The sequence below is a fragment of the Azolla caroliniana genome, unplaced genomic scaffold, assembly GCF_043228905.1.
Source record: "Azolla caroliniana isolate FFs.n. ecotype wild unplaced genomic scaffold, voAzoCaro1.0.p SCAF_11, whole genome shotgun sequence".
In the NCBI taxonomy this organism is placed as follows: Eukaryota; Viridiplantae; Streptophyta; class Polypodiopsida; order Salviniales; family Salviniaceae; genus Azolla; species Azolla caroliniana.
The window spans coordinates 2,673,081-2,692,943 of NW_028230446.1; the positions used below are offsets into that span (position 1 = coordinate 2,673,081).

The 19,863-nt window shown below is 42.0% G+C and overlaps 1 protein-coding gene across 2 annotated transcripts; it reads left to right on the plus strand.

Moving 5' to 3' along the window:
* The first annotated feature begins 8,987 nt into the window (after nt 1-8,987).
* Nucleotides 8,988-15,122, plus strand: LOC147857579 (uncharacterized). 2 transcript variants are annotated; one of them, XM_087327992.1, is made up of 2 exons: nt 8,988-12,518; nt 12,573-15,122. In XM_087327992.1, exons 1-2 carry the CDS (start codon nt 9,650-9,652, stop codon nt 14,627-14,629), a joined length of 4,926 nt encoding a protein of 1,641 aa, XP_087184118.1. In that variant the 5' UTR covers nt 8,988-9,649; the 3' UTR covers nt 14,630-15,122. The 2 variants fall into 2 exon arrangements, with proteins under 2 accessions (XP_087184118.1, XP_087184117.1); XM_087327991.1 differs by having other exon boundaries at nt 8,988-9,522; nt 9,609-15,122.
* Nucleotides 15,123-19,863: the final 4,741 nt, after the last annotated feature.

Below are 19,863 nucleotides of genomic sequence, written 5' to 3' on the forward strand. Positions count from 1 at the left end.
GAACCCATTATGCATTGTGCCACTCAAGGGCACATACCATAGATAGGTGCGAATACAATCTCCTCAATTGCCAAGCGGCACCAGTACAACAAATAGAGCCTCCTGAGGATCGACAAATAGAAGAAGAACAATTCCGATGAGAAGACCAATATGGACAGGAGGGAAGATTCCAGTACGATGACGTCCGAAGGAGGGACAAGTATCCAAAAGACCAATATGATCGAGACTATTCTCCCGAATACGATCGGAGGAGAGGAGCGAAACAGAGGTACCCGAACCGACAGGGGTACCACAATCAGCACCGAAATCATAAACACCGACGTGGAACCCACAATCGGAGGAACGAGCACCCTGATTTTGAACAAGATTATCGACACGGCCTAGACACCAGCAAGGCATTGTCGGAGGGTGGTATAGCGCAACAGGAACAAAGGAGGACAAAAGAAATCACATAGACAATTTCCGATACGCAATCAGCAAGAAGAGAAAAAGGCAAATCAAGTGGATCCAGGAAATTGTACTGTTACTTTTGTCAGTAGGAAGGGCATTGTAGCAGTCAGTGCCTGGTCTAGGCCAGAGACGGAAGGTGGCGGCGAGGAAGTGAAGGCCGAGGCAGAAGGAGACGTCAAGATGAAGAGGGTAGACGATGATCATGAAGAGACTTTCCCCACAAAAGTTCTTGAGACTTGGGCATTAACCGATGTAAGACCCAAGAGACGGAAGGTGGCGGCAAGGAAGTGAAGGCCGAGGCAGAAGGAGACGTCAAGATGAAGACGGTAGACGATGATCATGAAGAGACTTTCCCCACAAAAGTTCTTGAGACTTGGGCATTAACCGATGTAAGACCCAAGAGACAGAAGGTGGCGGCAAAGAAACAAAGGTCAAAGCCAATGCGAACAACCATAAGGTGGAAGTGGTTGAGGGTAGCACGACAAAGGCAATGCCAAACTACAAAATTCCTCCACACTCGTTTGAGAGACTTGGGCATTAACCAATGTAAGACCCAAGAGAAGGACGATGGCAACGAGGAAGCAAGGACAAAAGCTAATGTGTGCGACAACGAGACCGAACAAACCTCAAAAAGCAAGGACGTGGGCCAAGTGGGCCAAGCGGATCCGAAAGATGTGATCACAAAATCTAACAAGGATAATACTAGTGAAGAAGTCATGGTCCACTCCAACACAAGAGTATACCACGAAAGTGGACAAAATGGGAAGCATACAATGTGGTCACTTAAGGACCTACAAGAGAGCATGTCGTTAAAGAATGGACCACTAAAAGTACTCAACAATAGTACTTCGATAAGGCCTTCGAAAGGCATGCTTGGAACAAGAAAGAATGATAAAAGAAAATTAGATGACCAAGGAGATGACCGAGATGAAGGTGGCACATGCATAAGGAGTGAAGCATTATGCTCTAGAGGAGCAAAGAGATCCATGACAATCGGTTATGGAAATGCAAAGACTGAACGAAGAATATGGTGGATCGGATGGCAATGGCAGTTCGGGTACATTAATAAAAAAGTAAAGTAATCAAAAGTGGAGCCTCACCAAAATTGGCACATATCAGTGGATGTGCAGGTTTGGTGGGGGTGAATGTCATGTGAATCTTCTCACACTATGTAAATAATAATAATAATAATAAAATAAAATAAGTACTTTATATTAGCTTAATGGCATGTTATAGAAGATGGATGTTTGAGAAGATAGGGAAAATAGAATTTTGAAGTATCCCACATAGATAGAAAACTTAAGGCCCTGGCTATATAAGCACATTGAGATCCCTCATTTTTTCATTTGTGCTAAGAACACTTTGGCCACTTTGTCTTAATGGATGATGGTGGTTAAGTTCCCAAAAACTAGAAACTAGCCGGTAAGCAAAACTGGAAACCGATTGGTAAGCAAAACCGAAATCGGCCGGTAAGCAAACCGAAACTGGCCGGGAAGCAATCCGGAACCGAGTCGGTAAGCAAACCGGAATCGGGCTAGTAAGCAAAATTGGAAACTGGTCGGTAAGCAAACTGGAACCGGTGGCGGAGCCGACGAGGCGGCGACAACCAACGACCGAACAGAACCGGCGACCGGACGAGGCTGGACGCAAACCGAACGAATAAAAGGATCATGTGGCTAATTAAAGTGAAGTGAAGAAAACTAAAGTAAAGGTCATGTGGACGGTCGCATGCAACTAAAAGAAAAAGCCATGCAACTAAAAATAGATGCAACTAAAAGAAAAAGCTAAGCAACTAAAAGTAGAGGCCATGCAACAAAAAGTTGACATGCATATGATCAACTAGGAACTCCATATAAAATTCCATCTTTTTTTTACACTCATTCTCCCTCCATATTATATTTTTTCCTTCTCCGCTCTCCATATTAATTTTCTTTTCCTTCTTAGCTCTCTTATCTTATCTTATCTTATAGAAGCCATAACTCTCATAAACCCTAATTTTCCCTACGGAAGCTATATCTCTCATAAACCCTAATTTTCCCTACAGAAATCAAAAGCTCTAAATTTCCATACGGAAGCTATTCAACTCATAAAGCCATAATCTCTTATCAAAGCCAAAAACCCTAATTTTCTATAGAATTCATATCTTAATTTCCTCTTATCTATTACTCTAGTAATCTCCATTAACTAAACTTTTTGTAATCTCAATCTTGAGATTGATTGTAATATTTCTTTCCCTTTATTAATGAAATTTGTGAATCTTTCTCATTTTGTATTAATTGTTTAATATAATCATACGAATCTGATATCTTCTAGTCGGAGGCCCCGGGGTCCTGCCTCAAGTTCACGTATCCTCGTCGTATTTTCGCGACAACGCTAGTTATGCTTTTGTCCGGCCCTCGTTGGTAATCCTTTGCCACTTCCCGACAATCCTCTTTCCGAGCGTTCCATTTTTTATTATAACGTCGGTTGTTCCGGTATCCTTGCCGACGCCGATCTTCATAGTCTTCCCGTTGATCCTCTCTTCTCCGATCATAGCCAGGGGAGTAATCTTGATTATAACGATCGTCGTTATAGTCACGGCTTCTCTCGCTCCAGTCCTGGTCATAATCCTCTCGTTGGTCACTGTATTGGATGTCTTGTATCGGTCGGCAGCGATCGTTTTGCCGAAATCATTCTTCTTTGTCCTCCCAGTCGTTCCAGGTCTCGATGTGCCAGACTAGTGCAACTTGCCAATTCGGCAGGTTGTACTCACAGCGGTCCATTGTGTGTGATCAGGAATGGCATAACATGCACTGCGATCTCATCGTGCACTCTATTGTTAAGTGCCCAGGATTAAGGCACGTCGTGCATGTGGACCGCCTGGCGAAAGCGTAGGTCCTCTTCGGTAGGGAGTGTTCTTTGGAGTGCTCCCATCGTCAACCACAAACTCATTTTGTCCATTTCCATGACCCGATCAATGATCTGGTCTATTGTGTTGGTCCGAAAATCTATGATAGCACACACGGTTCGGAGAGGTTCCTAGAGCGCTGCCAAAAATACCGCTTTCGCTTTTGCTTTTGGCAGTGCTCTAGTGAGTTAACTATGCATTGTCTGGAACCGGATAATGAACTACTGAATAGTTTCGGATGGGTCCTGCCGTGTTGTATAAAATTGGCCAACAATCTCTCTTTGATCCACCTATCTGTGGAAGAAGTGTAGAAATCTAGTCTTTAAATCCTCAAATGTAGCAATACTGCCCAGGCGGTGCTTGGAGTGCCAACGTGTCGTGGGTCCCTCTAAAGTCTTGCCGAATTCCGCAATTTTTTATTGTTCTACCTCGGCTTCGTTCAGTTGTTGGGAGACATGATTCGCCTCCCAAGTTTGGAGAAACGTGGATAGATGGGCTTCCGCATCCGGATCATCCTGATACTTCGGATATTGGTACGGCATTGTGTCGTCGTCTTCTTGTGTTGTCGGGGCCGATGTCGAAACCGCTCCTCCTGTTCCATCGATGACTCGGGTTGTGGTGTCGGAACTCGTTCCTCCTCTTGGTGTTCCATGCTGATCGTTTTATCTAGAGCTTCCGGTTTTGTTGTTTCCGGCTCCAGTGTCGGTATGTGGTCCGACTCATCGTCTTCCAGGTCATCTGGGGTATTGTAGCTAGTACGATAATTCAATTGGACGTTGTGTTCACCATCCGAATCTGATTTGATGGCGGAGAATGCTTCCGAACCGTCGTTGTCGCGTTGTTACGCGCGTGCGTGTAGAAGGGGCGGGACCACGGGGGTCTTGGACTAGGGAGTGGAGGAGAAAGAATAGGACATGATATGGAGGCTTAGCTCAAGAGGAGAAGAGGAAAGAATAAGACCACAACATCGAAGGAGGGATCGGCGGAGGCAAGATGCTCAACAAGTTATATTAAAACAACGAATGGTTACAACAATGGTGGCCGCCGTGGCCGCACCAAAAATGACTATCCGAAAACCCTAAAGGGAAACCCAAGAAGAAAACCCTAACCGAAACCCTAACCCTAAAACGAAATGGGAAGAGGGAGAACCCTAGACTAAGTGGTATACCTTACTCGCACAAAATAGGCAACCCCTTCATAAGTGACCCCTCCCTTCCTTTTATAGCCCAAGGAGGGAGGGACCTTACAATGTGGGACAAAAATTTCCCCTCTTTCTATACACCGTATCCTAGTATACATGTGCACATGTTGCACACCACCGACTTGCCCCTTCCACCCCGGTTTCCGCCTATGGACGAAAATCTTCACGACATCGTCTCTTGCAACAAGTGTCTACAAAATGGACTCCGCTTCTTGCAGACTGCTCAGACTACTTCCTTCGTCCTAGTGGTGGTTCTGTTGTAATCAGAGTGACTCCTCCGCGACTCTAGAAAAAGACTGATCCAACCGGATCTCCTCCGGCGCCTGCTGGTAAGCCTCCCGCTTCCGCAGTCTCTCGGCGAGTCTTCGCGCTCGCTTGACCACTAGGTCGTTCGTTGGTCTATGCATCCATTCCCCTGTTGTTCACTGCACTTTTTGCAGGAATCGTGGTCGCCAAAACTGTGTTGTCACCGGGCTGGACAAGCTGCTAACACAGGATGTCCCTTTGGAACACTTCACCAAAGGGGTGGTATGGAAAGGAATGTGCAGACCATGATACAGGACCGATCCTTCCCGGTTACTATCCAGAATGATTAACTTGATACACGCATATGATAATCACATTAAGCACAGAACGGTATTAACAAGATACACAATATGTAAAGACACAACACCTCTCTATTAATTATCCGTTGTTCCTTACATCGTCTCCGGATCCTTTTATAGGTATCCGGCTGGGTTACAAACCGGTGCCAACCGGCTACGAACCGGTTCAGGTCCGGATCGGCATAACAATTCCGGATCCGTCCGTCCGCTCTTATAATTATCATAATTGAACTAAATACAACTCCCAAAACCGACTCCCCTTTCATACTCTAGCCTAACCGGCCAACATTGAACTAATCAACAATCAAGGTGGCCAATCCATCGGTCAAGTAGTAGAGATCTTGACATTGTTTTATGTCGTAGTACATAAGGAAAGCACGTCGTACTACCCACAAGCCAATGGATTGGCGGAATCAACAAATAAGACGTTGCAGACAATCCTAAAAAAGATCATCAACGAAAACCGGACAAATTGGGATACGAAACTTTACAGTGCACTATGGGCGTACAGGAGACAAGCAACCAGTCGACACCATTCCGGCTGGCGTTCGGATTAAAGGCACTGATGTCGATGGAATTTCAGATTCCGAGTTTGCGGGTACAAGTACGAGAGCGGTTGAGCGAGCAAGAGTCAGAATGGATTTTGTTGGAGAAGTTGTGTGAACTCGAAGAGCATCGTATATTAAGTTTAGTACAGTGGGAATTGGAGTAGCGATGGAGGAAGGCGTTCGTAGATCACCACCGGAAAGGAAACGAAAAGTAGTATGACCGGCAGCGCGAGAAGCTCAAGGAAGCCCACACAGAAGTCAAGGAGAAAACGGAGGCCTTGACAAAGAAGGAAAATTTCCTAGAAGAGACGACGACAAAGTTGATCGCGGACGAGGCAAAGGATGGGTGTGAGTTGTTGACCGAACAAACCCGGATAATCGAACGATCGAAGGTGGTATTGGATAAGGTGTAGATGACCTACCAAAACCAACTTATGAATTACGAGGTAAGGGCAGAACAGATGAATATCAGCGATGAATACCAACAACCAGAGTCGGGATTCTCAACACAGCACCAGCCGGAGGCGCGAAAAACAGAGCCGAAGTCATAGACAGAAGATTCGGAGCCACAAATGGAATAGTCGGAGATACAATCGGAGCAGCGAGTGGAGCAGGCACCCAAGAAATCACAGGTGAAGAGGGGCAACAACAGATGGCAGAGGAAGAAGAGCGATCGAAACTGATTGACCAGGACATCCTGGACATACTCGAGGAGGAATATAGGAGTTGACCCATGGGTTTGACGTGCAAGGTAGAAGCCGGATATTAGATAAATAGAATATTATATTAAGTAGTGACGGATCCGGAAGGATGTACCAATCCAGATCCGCGCCATTTTGTATTCGGAGAGCCAGTGATGGCACTATTTTGTACCTAGAACGGATACCTATATAAAGGATCTGAATTGCATGTATTAGAGCGCGAGTAATATAAGTCTTGTTGCTTTATCTTGTGTGCTTACGACTCTCCCAAACTGAGTACATCTTAAAGGTGTTGAAGCGGTTCATCATGGACACATCGAAACTCGCACCGACTCCGTTCCTGACGTTGATCTGACTAACGATTAGAGAATCTCCCTCCAGGGAGGTCGAGAAGGTAAATGAGAAAGATCATCCCCTACACATTTCAGTAGGAAGTTTAATGTACGTGATGGTAACCACCTGACCCAACCTTGCTTATGTCATAGGCACTACCAGTCAGTACATGTCGAATTCCGGAAAGAAGCATTGGAAAGTCGTCAAGCACATATTCCAACACCTTTGGGGAACACAGAATATGCAAGTGACATTCGGTTCGAGACAACCGACCAATGTCGAAGGCTATATCAACTTTGACTATGCCGAAAATCCCGACAATCGGAAGTCGACATCGGGTTACATGTTCACCTATGCAAGCATAGCGATATCTTGGAGGTCGAAAATCCAAGAGTGCATGACACTCTCCACAACAAAGGCCAATCAACGTGGTAGAGACTCGTGGTTGTCCACGAGATGGATGGTAGCTGCTTGTTGAGACGGACGTGGCGGAAAAAGTAACCTAAGTGGAGGTGACGGCAACGATAGTGATGAGGCAATAGACTACTGATTGTATATGGGAAACATTCTATATTCACCTAGAGGTGGCGAACAATTCAGTCAAAAGGGGAGGGCCTTTGACTAGAGGCAAAGGTTCCCCCTCTTCCCCAAAATTGAAATTATAGCCCTCATGGGGGGTGGGGTATAAATGGTTTTTAACAATTATGTTTCAACCCTTCTCTTCATGTGTCAGGCGGGGCATCAACTTCAGTTGATGTAGCGGGTGCAACTCCCCTTGTCCTAAAAATTATGAGCAGCCACAACTTCTCATTTGGAGGTCGAAATCAAGATCTTCAAAATCTACCACAACCCTTGAGGTGAGATCTTCGTGTTGGTGTGACGGGTTTTGGGTGAAACACTTGGAAATTTCACTATTCGCTGATTGTGTCAAATCTTGAGTAACTTAATTTCTTGAACTCGGGATTTCAACTTGAAAATTGTTTAAGCATGGAAAATTAGATGAAGATTTGTAAAAGATATTTGAATATATAAATTAAACTTGTAAGTAGCACTAAATTCATGAAAATGGATAAATACAACGAGTAAAGACTCGGCTCCATTACATGGAATGATAAAGAAAAAACAAGATAGGTTGGTTGATGGAGATGATAGAGAAGAAAATGGGTTGTGGGTAAAGACTTCAAGGGGGGGGAGCTTTATCTTCGTTCAATCTTCTCATTCGCCTTTGGGTTGTATCTAGTTGTAAGAAAAAGTTTAATTCTTAGGTGCTCAAACATTTCTCTAGATTCATTGGCATTCAATTCCCTTCTGTCCGCCACTATCTTCCCTACACGCCCATATCTACATATAATGTCTTCAAAGAGGAACTTGCACACCGTTGTGTGGTCTTATTTCTTTGAGCTCTTCTTTCCACCTGGGTTTATGAGATCTTCCCTAGAAAAGCACCAAGGAACTTCATCTGGCCCACAGCCATTGGCATAACTACCAAATCCACCATCCATCTAAAAAATGCACAGCCAAAGTGTAAGCAGCCGGGGGGGGAGGGGTGCATGCAGTTCGTTCTGTAAAGGGCGCTTAATTCGAGTAGATTGACAATTCTCACATGTTCCAAGGAAGGTGTTAGGTAAGGCCAAACGAAAAGAGGGAGAAGGGGAGCGCGTCCTGGAAGGTGGGCCAGGCGGTAGGCAGGGGCAAACACAAACACTAGCCCATGGTCTTGGTGGATGGTTGCCCAGTAGATGGCCGACCGGTAGATGGCCGCCAGTCTGCTCGCCCACTAGTCTGCTTGCCCACTGGTCTCGGTGGATGGCCACCAGTCTGCTCGTCCATTGGTCTCGGTGGATGGCCGCCCGGCCACCCGGTCACTAGTCTTGGTGGATTGGCCACCCGCCCGCCCATCTCAGTGGATGGCCATCATCACCATCACCAGGAAGAATCAATCAGAAACAGAAAATTAGAATGAGAAGCAGAAGATATGGTAGTAAGGTTATAGTAATAGTGTGTAGGAGGAGCTCTTCTTCTGATCTTTTTATCATTCTCTCTTTTCTGCAGAAACAGAAGCAGAAAGATATAGTATAGAAGGTAGTAATAGGTTTCTTCTGATCTTTTTCACTCCCTCTCTCTCTCTCTCTCTCTCTGTCTCTCTCTCCTCCCTCTCTCTTTAATTCTCTCTTCGATCGACGCTGCAGCAGAAGCAGGAAGCAAGGAAGCAGCAGAATCTTCGAAACAGCAGCAGGAAGAGGAGGAGAAGACGAAATATCGTGAAGTTTTGGATGATGATGATGATGATGATGATGATGACCACGACGAAGACGACGACGATGATGGTGATGATGAATCCACGCTTCCCAGGTTTTCTCCATGCCTTTTCTTCCCTAAACTCCACTTCCTTTCTTCCTTATCAGTTTTCTGACATTAACCTGCTTTCGCCGCCTTCGATTCTCGTCTTTGACCTTCTCCCTTCCACTGAATGCATTGATCCGTAAAAGAAGCAGAATCCCTTTCTCTGAAGTTTGGGATGATGGTGATGGATCTATGTCGTTCAGGTCTTTCCATGGATTTCCGATTCCCCTCACTAGCCGCCCCTTCGTTTCTTTTTAATCGTTCTTTAAATAGTAGCCTGTTCACTTCCCTTCCTTTGGCCGCCTTAGTTTCTTGTTTCTCTCTCTCTCTCTCTCTCTCTCTCTCTCTCGATATCCGTCAGCACTGATCCATGGAGGTTGTGTTTGATCCTGTAACGACATCGGAAGTTTCATCAGGCTCACCACCACCATCAATCACCACTGTTTCTCATCAAGTAAGTTCCTTCATATTAATCTGCGCGCATATTTTACTCTTGAAATCTCTGTCGAGCTACGACCATTGCTCTATCTGTGAGTAAAGAAAGGAAAGGAAGAAAACGGAGAGGAAAGGATATCCTGCCGATGGATCCTTTGCAGGAACAAGAAGAAAACGTAGGAGTGTCAGAGGAAGTAATGAATATAGAAGGTTCTGTTCGTATTAGAGAAGAAGATGGAGAAGGAAAGATTTTAAGAGGGACGAATATGCTAGATGTGGATATGGCCCCATGTGCAGAGCATGAAACTGAAGAAAGGGGTGAAAAATCCCCCCGACAAGAACAAATTCAAGCTGAAGTTGAGGAAAGATCATTGCATGGAGACCAAACTCGCTCTGAAGATGAAGAAATAAAGGAAAACCCTCTCCTGAGAGATCTAACTGGTTCTGAAGGTGGAAATGGGAACGAAAAATCTCTATTTGAAGTTCATACCAGTCCTGAAGATGAAACGAAGGAAAAACCAGTGCTCAGAGATCCAATTGGGTCAGAAATTTTTGAATGGGAGGAAATAAGGCTGCTCGAAGGTCAAACTGGCTCAAAAGATGAAGAAAGTAAGGAAAAACCTCTATTTGGAGATCCAACTGTCTATAAAGTTAAAGAAAGCCAGGGACCATCTGGTGAAGATGAAGAAAGGGAGGAGAAAGCTCTGGTCGGAGATCAAACTGGCACTAAAAATGAAGAAAGTAAGGAAAATTCTCTACGTGGAGAACAAACTGGCTCTGAAGATGAAGAAAGCAAGAGACCATCTTCTCTCATACAGCATGGGGATCAAATGACTCGTTCTGAACATGAACAAAGGAGTGAAGAATCCCAACATGGGGAACAAACTGACTATGAAAGTGAACAAAACAAGGAAGAATCTCAGCATGGACAAATTGGCACTGGAAATGGACAAAGGAATGAAGAATCTCAGCATGGCGATCAAAATGGCTATAGACATGAACAAATGAAGGAAACAGATCTGCTTTTAGAGCAGCCAAAACTACGATCTGGCTGTGATATTAGAGAAAAGAAGGAAGAATCTCTCGGTATAGAGGATAGAGAACATAGTGTCTCTCAGAATGAACAAAGGAAAGATGAATCTGAACTTGCAGAAAAACAAACTACTGGCTCTGCATATGTACAGAAATATGAAGAATCCTCAGGGAAGGAAAAATATGCGGGGATTGAGGGAGAAAAGAAGCTTCTTTTGCTGAACCAAGGGGAAAATAAGAGTGGTGGGATAATATCTGCATCCAAACAAGATGTTCTAGAAACGAAGAAGGCAAAGAACTCTGAAAATGAATCCTTAAGCCTATCACAGGAATCCAAAAGGAAAAGAGTCGCAGAAGAAAGTTTAGTGATTGGAAACAAGAAGCAAAAAACTGCAGACACCATTGAGATACAAGATCATGGAAAGGATAATCCTCTTGGACTAGCTGTTGGGCAAGAAAAAGGGAAACAAAAGCTGTCAGGAGCAAGCAAAGGGAAAAAACTGGGAATGTCTTTTGTAGAACATTCTATATCATTATCAGTTAAGGAAAAGATGTCATCGAACTTCACAAGTGACTCTGAAAGAAAACTTGATGGTATTCGCTATAGATTGGGAGATATGGTATGGGCAAAAGTCAAGTCTCACCCTTGGTGGCCTGGACAGTTATATGATCCAGACCTTGCTTCAGCTAGTGTCATAGATTTCAAGAGAGATTCTTGTTTTCTTGTTGCATTCTTTGGTGATAGCACGTTTGGGTGGTTTTCAGAGTCGGAGCTTATCCCTTTCGAACCTAATTTCCCTCAAAAATCTAAGCAAACATCTGATGAAACTTTTGTCGATGCAGTTGAAGATGCATTAGATGAACTCTATAGAAGGGTAAAATCTGGGTTAACTTGTAGCTGCAAAAAGAAAGCCAATATTCATGCAAAGAGTCAGCATGGAAAGCCACGATTGCTATATGATAGGCAACTACGAGAGGCGAGAAATGCATTTGAACCTCCTAAACTGATGGCTTTTATAAAGCAAATTTCTCGTTCACCTTTTTCTTCTTCCCAAAAGATGCTGTTAACAACCATTGGAGGAGCACAAGCGCACGCATTTCGTATTTTTGGCTTCTCGGATCAAACACCTGAATATAAGGATGCATTTAGAGATTTCAGTGATGAAGGTCTTGATAATTTTAAGATGGATGATAATACTCAAGGAAAAGTCTCCATGAGAATTGGCTACGGTATGAATAAATCTGAGTCAAAGAAAGGTATGCATACTATTGCCTTTATGAAGGGAAAGAAAGGGCCTGGTAAACATCTAAAAATCAAACAACAGGATACAAGCTCCATCGTTTATGGAACAGGGAAGATTAAGAAACGCAACGCAGAAAAGAAGAAAACTCGTCATGAAGATGCCATAATTGCTAAGAAAAGCAACACTAAGCTTGGATACTCCACGCCGCATCCCAAGCCAAAGCCTTCACGAGTATCTCATGATGTCATTTCAGTTGATTTCCGAGGGGATTTGGAGAACAAAGATTCTCAACATCCTCTTGTATCAACTATTGAATGTAACACAATAACGGAGAACAAAATTCATGATGTTTCATCTGAAGTAAATACTGTAGAAACCATTGAAACAACAGAAGAATATCAGGAAGTTGCTAGGAAACTCGCTTCTTTGAAAAGAAGAAGAATGGGTATTGAGGATGATTCAGATGAATGTTTGAATGCACGAAAGAATGTCAATGATGAAGTTGCAGAAATTTCTACTATTCATCCACCTGAAAAGAGAAGGAAGACAAAATCCTTGATGGGAGCATTACAAGGAGAATATCTCACTGGATTTTTGAAGGAGACGGATGGAAAGCTTAGCAAGAGGAAATCTTCAACAGGAACTCTTGAAAAGGATGAGAAACTGAAGTCTAGCTACAAACAACAAAGTTTAAACCCAAAATCTTTTATGGGGATGTTACAAGGGGAAAATCTTGGTGGTTCTTTAAAGAAGGAGAATGGAAAACATGAAAAGGGGAAAACTTCAACTGGAGGTCAAGAGAAGATTGAGAAAGTTAGATCTCTGACTAGCTACATAACCAGTTACAAAGAAAAATGCTCAAATCCAAGCAGAAAACAAAATGGAGATGCATCTCTTGCAGTTGATCCAGATTTTCAAACATTGACACAAGCTGAGGCTAAGCAAATTGACCCAGAGGATAATGGTGTAATACCTATGATTGATGAAAATGAATTAGTATCAATAGAAGATAGTACTGGAGCTCGCTTGCATGATGGAAAGGCAAAAGAGACCATTAAAGAAAAAGATGTTATGTATATCTCTACTGATGAACCTTGTGAAGCGGGGAATTTAGCTGTGGCAACATTGAGTGGAGCACACAGTGAGCCTGTCATAGATCATAACTCAGCACCAGAAGATGACAAAGCATATGAAGGAAATGTGGGCATATGCTCTCAGAGCTCCATTAATATGGTTGAATCAATATCGATTACTCCTCAATACAATATAATAAACCAAAAATTTTGCAATTTAAAGAATCATGTTTTGCAACATGCCAAGAAAACCCAAGAAGGAAATAAAAAGGCCAAGTTTGAGAGAGATTTGGCTTCATCTGACAAAGTGATCACTTCAAAGAATAGAGAAGTCAATGAAGATGTTTTGAAGGATCCAAATGTAAAAATTAGACTTATTGGAATTCCGGATGGGATTGATGACAAATTACAAATGCGGAATTTGTTTCAGAAGAGTGAAAAACCTAGAAAACTCGTTAAAAATAGAAAACTTGAAACTGGAGGCCATCAGAATATTGGCAATTCAAAGCCAAAATCTCAAGGTTTTGTCCAGAAGAATGGGGAAACTATCAAAGTAGTAAAAACTAGAAGATTTGAAAATCACGTTGATATTGATAACACAAAGTCACAGTCTTATCAAGATTTTGCTCAGAGAAGTGAGGAAATCCTTATTACTCCCAAGCCTTTAGATGACATTTTGGAAGGTGATACCTCAGAATACTGTGCAGATCCTGCAGTATCTCAAAAAAATTGTGTAAAAAGCCTTGAAGAAAAAAGCCCACTATTGTCTACAAGTCTGATAAATGAAGAAAATGACAAATATACTGAACCTTCAGAAGGAAGGACTGAGAAGATTGCTATACAACAAAGAGAGTCTATGGAATACAGCCCAGCTGATTCCCAGAAACATAGCAATAAACCAATTTCTTCTAAGAAAGCCTCACCTAGTGTTGTTTCTCTCAGACCTGCCATTGATGCAGAAGCTCCTCTCCATGGGTCAAAAGGTATTCTGAATCGATTTGGTCAACGTATTCATACTCCTAAGCAAGCATCCGAACAAGGTAGGACCTTAAACCATTCTTTCCATAAGGCAAAGAATGTGGCTAGAGTAAAGAACATGCTTCAAGAAAGAGTTATTATGATTAAGTTTCCAAATGAATCCCCATTGCCCTCAGAACAGAAACTCAAGGAAACACTGCTTGCTTTTGGAGGTCTAAAACCTAAGACAATCAGAATGGATATCACCAATAGCTCTGCTCAAGTTGTATATGGCAATGCTGAGAGTGCTGATGAAGCTATGAAAATACTAAAGAGTTCTTCTATTTATAAAGGCGCACATTTTTCACTCAAGACTAAGGATATTGCTGTAGGAGATCTCCAACTGGATAAGAAAGAGAGCAAATCCTTGGTCAGTGTACAAATCCCTGAGATGTTACCATTGAATAAACAAAATACTAACATATCAAATGCCGGAGTTTCTTTGGATAATAATTATGAAACCTTTGATAAATATATAGTGAAAAAACCCCAGAAATCATGCTTAAGGAAAGCAAATGATCCCCTTCTGTCTGGAAAAAGCAGTGCACGTGTGACATTTCAATTGAAAGGGGTTAAGATGATTGGAGAGCCTAGAGGAAATTTTGCAATTTCAGAATCAGTGCTAAAATCAGGAGTTGAGAATTCTGGATGCAATATGAAAGATAATAAATCTTCTGATTCTAATGATATAAGTGATCGCTTTATGACATTGCTTCACCAAGTTCATGACCTTGTCAGAACTTCAGGCTTTGTTTTATAGCCATTTCTCGAAATAATTCTGGTATTTTTGCACAAAGAAAGAGGCACCTTCTATATTCTTGTGTTCATTTTTGTGCCTAAAGGTTTTACATTTAAGAAGGATAGAGCCATGTCCTATACATTCTTGTGTATGAGTTTGAGTCCAATGCTTCAAGTATCTCCTAAGGGGTTCTTCACTTGAATGCTTCATGCTTGCAAGTGTCTATGTATGTATCAATCTCTAATACTTTCAAGATTGGGGTGCTGCTATCAGACAGTTGTGTTTCCAGAACCAGCTCTGTGCAAACACCATCGGGAGAAATTTATTTGCATAAAATTATGAGTTTATGTAATCAGGGTTTGTTTACTGAGGTTTTGTGTCTCAACTTATGTGATTAATGACAAGGAGATACAATAACAGAAACTTTTCAACGATATGATGTGTATTGGGAGAGTATTGAGATCTTGAATTTGGCTTATTCACTATCTCTATGAGAAGATGTTTTGCACTCTGATTCCACTGTTGTATATGTATGCCAAATGTAAAGATTCTTGAGTAAACAACATTGTACTATGTTGAGTAAATTGCTGAATCCTTTGTTTCACAAAATGGTAAGTGCATGTGTGTATGTACCAATATTTGTTTGCCTTGTCTTTATTCAAATGAGGCTCATCGTTGAGATCTGTTTCAATTATGAGAGCTTAATTAGATCATGGAAGCTCATTACAAGGTTGTGGAAATTTGAGAACGGTTGTTTTGTACCTTCATTTGAACCTTTGGAAGGACAACAATGCCATTGAACAAGGAGGTTATTAACTAAAAGAACTTTGGGACATCATTTTGTGGGGCCAAAATGAAGTATTTTGTTGCTTGTTTCTATAGTTTTTCTCTACTCTTAGTTTGCTTTTGATCATAGCATTTATTCCTTATCCGTGTACCATTTGATTCTTGATTCTTCACATCATAGCTTGAGTTATTGAATATTTTCTCTAGTCTTGGTTGCCACAATCTTTTTAGAAGTAGTGATTGTTGCATGAGTGTTTTTCAAATGATTGTTGGGTGTGATGTCATCACAATATGTACATGGAGTGCTTTCAACTCATGCATGGAGTGTGAACCATAAATGAGCATAATTTAGTTAAGTAATCTAGTCATAATTAAGCATTGACTTTGATATTGAGTTTGTGGATGGATACTAGTGTCAATTCAGTAGTAGGGTTGTTCCTACAAAATGTTTATTTTTGACATGTGTTATCAAAACTAGTTCTCATTAATACCGCTTCATCCCAAGGGATAACAAAAGCAAGAAGACAAAAATCTACTACAAAAGCTGAGGCAGACTGATCTCCTTGACACAAACTTCGGATCTTGTTTATTTCGGTTCTTACACCTGTATCACTAAAACTGTTTTGGAATTCGTTGATAAATGTATCAAAGCTAAGCTAATTACAATAAAATTGAAAATATTTTTTCAAAATATGGCAAGTTGTCTTCTTGTTATTTAAAGACATTAGATGTTGCAACATAATTGCTTTCATGCTTCATGATAGACATGGAGTAAATGCATACATTAGAAAGATGGGAAGGCACATTTATGTGGCAAATGTGGATGTTATAGTTGATGTGAGGATTATTTCTTCATGTGAGTATTCAATGTTTTTTATGGCATTAGGGAATGTCCCTCTCTCTATGTAGGGAAGAGGGGCAACAATATTGTATAGTTTTTACAACCAATTAATTTAATTGTAGAGAGAGAGAGAGAGAGAGAGAGAGAGAGAGAGAGAGAGAGAGAACCCAAATGGATGCAACTCAATTGGTAAGGCTATCCAACGATGATTAGAAGGTCATGCATTCAACATGTACATTATGTTGGAGATGGTCGTCAATGTTTTAATGTCTACAACAATGTGTGTGCACTATGATGTGTCCTAGTAGACAACAAATGTATTGATCAAAACAAGAGAACAGAATAGTCTTAGACAACTGCCAAGAAAGGAGAGAGACAAAGAGGCACAAATGCAAACTTTGTATTATTAACAAGAACCAATAATGGCAACAGTTACAAACTAGTTACAGAGCTGGTTATATATGTACTAACCAAGTTAGGGCAAATGCCCTTCATGCTATTTACAATATTAGCCTAACCTAGTTTGTCCAATGGGGTAATGTTAAATACGTTCATTATAGGACTATAGTTGACACTCCCCCGTAATGGTTGTATTGCAAAGAATCTATAAAAGAAACAAGAAAATACAAATACAACAAAGGTGATGATATAGTACAACTTTTGTCGTAGTTGAGACAAAATCATCTCCACGCCCATCTGTTGCCAAATCGATTGAAAGACTCTTCATCATCTCGTTCACAAATTTTTTTGTCGTGGAGACTTTATCCAGGCCAAGCTTTCGGTTGATCACACAATCCCGAATGAAGTGGTACCGAACTTCAATATGCTTTGAAGCATTATGGCGCACCAGATTCTTTGCCAAAGCAACAACTCCCTGACTGTCATTGAGTACGACTTGAGCTACATATTCATCTTTGGTCATAGACATAGTCGTACACTCATGGAGTTTCCACCTCCACGAGATGGCTCCGTGTTCGAAATGGAATAAATATCTAGATGTCGACTTTCGACTGTCTAGACAGTCGGCAAAGTCAAAGTCAGTATAGATAGGCCAGAGGGTTCGTTCGGTTCGAAGTGGATGCCGAAGTCTTTTGTGCCAACAATGTATCTAAAGATATGCTTCATGTGTTCCAATGTGGTCGGCCGGGATTATGCATAAATTTGCTTACAACTCTAGCCGCATGTGTTCCAATGTGGACCTCCATCACTGGTCATGGCTCCGTTGTATTCACTCTGATTTGACATGTCCTCATCATTGCAGTGCTCTGGCACCTACGTCTTCTTCCCTTCCTCGCGGAGTGAGCCTCTTCTTAGGCTTGTTCCCCGGTGACATCACGGTTGATTCATCTTCGCTTGGAAACTGCCCATCTTGGCTCAACTCTTCAGTCGGCCTGCTTAGTTGAAACGAAATCAAACACTCTTCTTGTGTGTTGATTTCCTCCTCAAATGAGCCAGCTAAAGTTGCCTCATCTTCTGACTTCGGCTCGGAGTGCATGGGGTTCAGACTATCTGGAGGTAGATATCACGAAGCCGATTCGTCGAAAACAACATCTCGACTTATTGGCACCTCTTTGGTTCGGGGGTTATATCATTTATAACCCTTCTGTTCATCCAAGCATCCAACGAGTGTGCACTTTTTGGCTTTTGGGTCCAATTTCCTCTGCTTCTCTTCTGACTCTTGCTCAAAGTGCACGGGGGTCAGACTATCTAGAGGTAGATACTACAAAGCCGATTCGTTGAAAACTACATCTCAGCTTACTTGCACCTCTTCGGTTTGGGGGTTATAGCATCTATAACCCTTCTGTTCATCCGAGCATCCAATGAGTATGCACTTCTTAGCTTTTGGGTCCAACTTCCTCCACTTCTCTTTCGGCACATGCACATATGCGATGCTACTGAACACTTGTAAATGCGCCAAATTCGGCTTATGCCCAAAGTAAAGCTCATGCGGCGACACTTGTGATCCACTCATCGATGTTCGATTTTGAAGATAGACAATCATTCTATAGGCTTTAGCCCAATAAAACTTAGGCATTGGTCAATAGGGCCACAACCTTTTGCAATTTGGATTGCCACGACACTGCTCCCCCTGCATAAGACATCACATACCCTAATGTGGATCAACTGGAATCTACATCCCCTGGCATGTCGGAATCTATAAAACCTTCGAGCACAGGTTTTCCGGAGCCATACCTAAGGCATACCCTTGAGGTGCCTTTCAAATACATGAGTTCCATTTTACAGGTGTCCAATGTCCTTTCCCTGGATACTCATGTATCGACTTACCGTTCTGACCGCAAATGCAATGTCCAGCCTCGTACAAACCATAGCATACATTAGACTACCAACGGCCGAGGCATATGGCACTGTCCTCATCTCAGCCTTATCCTTCTCACTTCTCAAACATTGTCTAGCAAACCCAATTGGTTTTGCCTCAAACATGTTAAATCTTTCCAAAACTTTGGTCACATATTTTTCTTGTGACAGCCATAGCATATTCTTAGTCCTATCCTGGACTATATGCATTCCCAAGATTTGCTTAGCCGGACCAAGATCCTTCATGGCAAACGATTTACTTGGAGCTTTCTTTAAGCTCGCAATCCTTTTGATATCTTGTCCGACTACTAATATGTCATCCACATAGAGTAAAAGAATCAAGAAGTCACCTTCACAACACCTTTTGACAAAAACACAGTGATCAACTTGTGTTTTATGAAATCCATGTTCCAACATGAAGGCCTCAAACTTCTTATACCATTGATGTGGAGCTTGCTTTAGACCATACAAGGTCTTCCTTAGTCAACATATTAGATTCTCTTTTCCTTTCTCCACAAAACCTCCAAGCTGCTCCATATAGATTTCTTCATCTAGCTCCGCATGCAAGAATGTTATTTTTACATCCAATTGCTTTATTTCCATATTTATACTGGTTGCTATACTCAGTACAGTTCGAATAGAATATCTCATCAAAGTCGACCCCCTTCTTCTATTGAAATCCCTTTACTACAATTCAAGCCTTATATCTTGGTGAGTTGTCATCTTCCCAGTCTTCAATTTGAAGACCCACTTGTTTCTTAGGGCTCTCTTACCTTTCAGTAGTTCTACCAGGTCGTAAGTATTATTTTTATGCAAGGAGTCCATTTCATCATGCATTTCACTCTACCACTTCTCCTTGTCCTCATCTGCCATGGCTTCTTCACAACATTCCGGTTCATCCTCATCAGTCACTTAAAGCATATTGGCTAGAGTAGCGAGATGATGCTTTCCTTTGCCTGAGTGGATATTGTTAGGAATATGTCCCTCCTATGGGAGAAGTCGATAGTCGGTGTTTATGAGAGAAGTCGGCAGTCGAACAGAGACAAGTTGAACACTAGATGGTCGGTCGGGTCGACCAATGAGTCGACAATGTTGTCGAATGCTCTGAAGGAGATAGAGAGAGTCGACTATAATAGTCGACTACATCATGGATGCTCCAGGTCAAGGAGAAGGCCGACTAGTCGAATTGACTGGATAGCCGACATGGGAATCAGTTAGTCGGGCCAACTAGAAAGCCGACATGGGTTTAGGGTTTAGGGTTTAGGGTTTACCAATTGAGATTAATAAGAAGAAGAACAACAACAAAAATAAT